The sequence below is a fragment of the Aplysia californica genome, unplaced genomic scaffold, assembly GCF_000002075.1.
Source record: "Aplysia californica isolate F4 #8 unplaced genomic scaffold, AplCal3.0 scaffold00568, whole genome shotgun sequence".
NCBI classification, from domain to species: domain Eukaryota; kingdom Metazoa; phylum Mollusca; class Gastropoda; order Aplysiida; family Aplysiidae; genus Aplysia; species Aplysia californica.
Genome location: NW_004797838.1, coordinates 258,312 through 263,633, shown reverse-complemented (window position 1 = coordinate 263,633; position 5,322 = coordinate 258,312). Strand labels below are relative to the sequence as shown.

Below are 5,322 nucleotides of genomic sequence, written 5' to 3'. Positions count from 1 at the left end.
CTCTCTCTCTCTCTCTCTCTCTCTCTCTCCGCTCCCTCTCATCCTCCCCCCTTCACTGCTTGCCACGTCCCTAATGAGGTTCTGACCACTGAGATCTTTCCCTCCCTCCCCTCTCTCTCCCTGTCTCCGCTCCCCCTCTCTGTCTCCGCTCCCTCTTTCTCTCTCTCCTCCCTCCCTCTGACACCTCCTTCACTGCTTGCCGTGTCCCCATGAGGTTCTGACCGCGGAGATCTTTCCCTCGCAGGCGGAGGGGAGCCAGGAGAAGCTGGACGCCTGGGCTCGCTACCTGCAGGAAGTGCAGAAGTACAAGAGTGCCAAGTGCCTGGACGAGGACGCCAGCCGCCCGCTGGTCAAGTAGGCAGAGGGCTCGCTCTTTGTCTGACGGTCCTGGGTGTGATGGTCAAAGTCAAATGGTCAGAATACATTGTAAATATGGCCAGGTTGTGAAAAGACCGCCGGGTTCTGAAGTCTGGGGATGATTTTTATTTAGATTTAGATCTAGGGGAACTGGCTCCGGAACTGCACGCTGGACAAGTTGTCCAGTTTGGGTTTTCCTTTTAAAGTCTGCACTTTTGCAGCCACTATCTTTTGTCACACACACACTCAGGGTCAAAGGTTTAGCCAGCAACAGTACATCTTTCTTTTATCGGGCGTTTGTCAGATCAGTTTTAGAGCATGATGCATCTTCGTCTTTTTTTTTTGTAGAGAAAGAAGACGAATGTGTTAAAGTAACAGTTTGATGCCCCGGTAGACACTGTAGTAAACATGTTGTTTTGAAGACGGTGCACTTCAGACTTAAGTGAGTAGCGCATATGTTGTGAAAATGAAGATTCACAGTGGAAGGGAGAGGGGAGGGGATTGGGTGGTGGGGAAAAAAAGGGAGAGCCTACAATAAATTATGGCACTGGAGCCTCTGAGTGTGAAGAATGGCAGTTAAAAACTCGAAATGTGTCCATCAGTCAGTCTGGCATTTGGGTGGAAGAGGTACAGTTGGTCCGAGAGAAGAATGATGTGTAGTTTAGTGCTAGTGGAAGCCTCTGGGGAGGAGGTCGGGACTGATTTTTGAGGCTACCAGGATCTGTTGTTGACATTTTCCGTGTGTCTTAGGGGGACGTTTTCTGTACAGTAGCATTTCTCATCTACTTCCTGTTTGTATCGTCTGTGGAAATTATATATTTATACAGTCTAGCACGCTTGTAGCGGACACAGACATAGCGAACACGCACACTGTGAACAGATCTTCAGGTGCAGGCCCCCAAATTTTTTCTCACATGTTTTATTTCCTCTTTGTATATATAATGCATACACACCATAGTGAAATTTGTATGTAAAGTAAAGATTTCGGCGTCCGGCCAATTTTGCTATAAGCGTGCTAGGCTGTATGTAACATGTGCAGCTTTGGACTTTGCTCAAAGTGAATCCAGAAAAGAATTGCCTGTATTGGATGTTTTTGTGTTGATGGTTTTTTTAAATGTTGGAGTTGAAGTACGGTAGATGCGAGAAAACTTGTCTGATGATTAAAAAAATCTGATGTCACTTCCCAGCATCTGCCTACGGTAGCTCAAGGTTCAAGAACTCGCCTCATGGGTGCTGTCTGTGTTCACAAACTTCTTTCAGGGATGACGTTTTTCCGTGTGTTTTTTTTGGTCCGGTATTGCCTTTATTTCCTAAAGAAGAAGTTATTATTGTAAGCATTAAAATTTGTTTTCTGTTTAACCCATATTAGTTCTGTCTATTTCCTTTTTATTTATTTTTTTTTTTCCCCAAATGCAACTTTGTTGTAAATTTTCAGGTATTTTCCCGTAGTCCCAGTGGCTTGTCAGCCTCCTGTTGTGTCTGTCAGTTGCCTTGAGAGTTGGCGATCCTTTTTATGACTTAATACAACCATCACAGTGTCGATCACATGGCCAGTTGAAAGACAATAGACATTTTTAGTACAGTATAATACGTAGGTTATCATTTGTGTCAAGAATAGGTGGAATCGGGCGCTAGACAATTTTTGGGCATTTGGAGTCCTAAGAATTTTGTAATTTTAAAGCTTGTTCTTCTGTCTTGCTTCTGATTTAAAAAAAAAATTCCCATCCATCTTGAACAGAAGCAAAGTTTTGTGATTGAAAGAGAGGTGGGTGTCTGGGGTAAAATTAGGGAGAAAATGGCCGCCAAAGTTTTGTGATGTCGAAAGCTTAAATTACTCTTTCTGTGCCTTTGGTAAGTGTTTTTTCAGTAAAATCCACAGCCTAAAAAAAATCCCAAAGAAATTGCCCAACAGACGGAAAAATGTTGGTGTCATCAATTTCATTACTTTGATTAGCGCCTGATCTCGCCTCGATGCCATATATTTTATTATTTGTCACATCACAAGTCGTGGACATTTTATGATCATAATTTTTAATCTTGGGGTTTCCTTTTTTTAGTCCAGCTATCAGCGTCTGTGATGTAATAGAATGTTCGCCTTTGCTGGAAAAAGACAGGAGTTTGATTCTGGCATGAGAGGGATATCTATTTTATCGAGAATCTTGATTGCGTCTTTTTTGCCAGGATACCGTATCCTGCTCAGCTCAGATTAGCCACGACAGACAAATTTTTTGAACAGCCAGTTTCCTAAAATGGTGTAGGTTTTGTCAATAGAAACATACGATATATTTGTAATCATTCTGTCCACGTTTGACGAAGAACAGGTTTTTTTTTAAAATTTGTTTTTCTTGTTCGGTATGTTGAATTTTCTTTTTTTTTCTTTTTGTGTATAATACACATGATGAATGATGCCTGCGTTTATGTGACCTAATTGTAATCTACAGTGAATGTTCTCTCTGTCGTAATGTGTCAGTTTTATGACACAGATATTTTGACACAGTAAATGTGTGTGTTCTTGCTGCCCTCAGCTCGGATGTTAGTGTGGAGAAATGGGAGAAAAGTACTTTTACTGTGGATAGGTTTTGTGTACCGCTACAATGTACAAAGTTCCGTTCCTTGTGAAGAATGTTGAGTCTGCCTTGGGGATCTGAATATAGCTGAGTCCACTTAAACAGAACACGGTCAATCCAAAGACAGCGGTAAACCGTAAGAAAATTATTAAAATCCCTCAAACTTTTTTTTTTTTTTTGGGGTCTTCTTTTTTCGAGCAACCTCTTTAGACTGAAAACCTGGCTTGTGGGTAGTTGGCGGTGCTCTGGTGTGGTTTGCTTCTTCTTTCCTATCAAACGTCTATCGTCCTTATCTCCCTTCCTTCTTTTTTGTGTTTGTTACTCTCTTGTAACACCTCTAATCTTCGGCACTTATATGACCTTATTGGGTTGCAAGTGCCCTAAAACTAAACTAAACCCGGCTAAAGTGAAAAAAATTTTGCGTTCCTGCAGATTTTGGTCTAACTTTTAAGTGGACTCCACTGTATTTCCCTTAATTAAGTTTTATTTGTACTTGCTAGAGATTTTGTTAGGTGTTTAGCTGTGATTAGAGGCGGTGGTCTAGAATTTCTGGTTTCAGCTGACACATAGCTCTAGTGTCGTGGAGGAAGCTGTTGGTTAGCCATTGTAGTCAGTTACCGTACAACTTTTTAATGTTTTTTTAAATTAAAAAAAAAAAACTTTTTTGTGGTCTTTGACGATATGTGTAAGTGTATTCTTTTGTGTTGGTAGAGAGGCGAGGGGAGGGGAGGGGGGCATTTTTGTACCCATGTGGGTATCTTGATGGATGCCCCAGGATAATTTCCTGTGACTGCTGTGCGGAATGTGGATGATTCCTTTTTCAAACACATTTCACTTACTTAACTTGGTGGCTTTGATAGCCTAGTGATTAGGCTACTTCCGATGTTGCGTCCTTGGGAAAGGCATTTTACACGAATGTCCCATTTGGCTCAGTCCTTTCGGAGATGGACGTTAAACTGGGAGGTCCCGCCTCTTACACAACCTGGCAGTGTTGATGTAGCATTGGTAAACCTATACCATTTTCACATTCTTAACTTAAACTTGATTTTAGATGTTATAATAGCGTCTCGTGTGACAGGTTGGAGTTGGAGATCATCGCTAGCAGCAGGTCCTACTTCTCTTCTTTTCCTTAGTAGGCCTAGGTTGTGTCCGTTTGTCTGATTCTTTCTATAAAGCACAGAAGGACGGTTATTATTGCCTCTATGTGTGCTTCTCGTTTCAACCTCAAAGAGGATCACGTAGAAACTACTCTTTACACTTTGTGTTTTTATTATTATTATGATGACTGATTCTTTTGTGACAGCGTGTGTTGTGTGTGCGTGCATGCGCGCATGTGTGTGTGTGTGTGTGTGTGTGTGTGCTTGCGTACGTTCGTACGTGCTTGCATACGTGTGTGTGTATATTAGAGCTTGCAAACACTTGTAAATAATGCGTATACTAATGTTATATTATCATGATCTCTGTCTGTGCCTGGACATTGTACGTCTGCAGAGAGAACAAGTCATCAGTTTTGTTTTTTAATGCAATAAACGACTACGATGGAGTAGATCTTGCTTGACATCTCTGTCTCTTTTTGTTTTTATGTATTTGTGTACAGTATAGCGTTTATATATGTGTGTGTGTGTGTGTGTGTATATATGTAATTATTATTATTTTTTAACATGTGTATTATGCTTTAGACTTTAGACTTTTAGTTAGGCCCTTATCAACAGAAATCATTCTATCATTCTGGATGTACCGGCGTCTGTAGTGTAGTGGTTAGGCACTTGGCTGTCGCATGCAGGAGACCTGAGTTCGTTTCCCGAGTGGGGCAAATTTTTTCAAGAATCTGGGGTTTTCTGCTCGGATGTTGTGTCCCACTCAGCCAAGAGTGGGTGTTTGGCGGGTGCTCTGGTGTGGTTTGCTCCTTTTTTCCTATAAAAAATCTATCGTCTCTATCTCCCCTCCTTTTTTGTGTTTGTTACTCTCTTGTAACACTTCTAATCTTAAGCACTTATATGACCTTACTGTGTTGAAAGTGCTGTAAAACTCTTATTAAAACTAAACTCAGCCGAGATTGGCTCTGACAGGCAGGGTCGGAAGCCCGCCTCCTAAATGATCTAAATCGTGTCAATGGGAGCATAAAAAACATCTGTAATGTACAGTGTAGTTTTTTTTTAAATTGTGGATGCAGACTGTTTCTACCTTACTCCTCACTTACTACCATGGTCACCTGTGTGCTGATGAGGTGAACGACGGAGATGTTTCAATAATTTATCCTCCCATTGTCAGAATTGAACCCGTGCCTACTGGCTTGCAAGATGAAATGACTGACCGTCACACCACATGACGTGCTGGTAGCAAAGGGTTGAACCCACACACTTCACAGTTTGCACCCAGCTACCCCCCCCCCCCCCCA

At 41.8% G+C, this 5,322-nt stretch overlaps 1 protein-coding gene across 1 annotated transcript in view; it reads left to right on the top strand.

The window, feature by feature from the left end:
• The window catches only part of LOC101856602 (pre-mRNA-splicing factor CWC25), a gene marked incomplete at its 3' end in the record, with an annotated part of 8,661 nt that extends 5,922 nt beyond the window's left edge, over positions 1-2,739 (top strand). Inside the window, 1 exon segment of the mRNA XM_005107000.3 lies at positions 245-2,739. Within this exon segment, the coding sequence (XP_005107057.1) occupies positions 245-358 (114 nt within the window).
• Between the last annotated feature and the right edge of the window lie 2,583 nt (positions 2,740-5,322).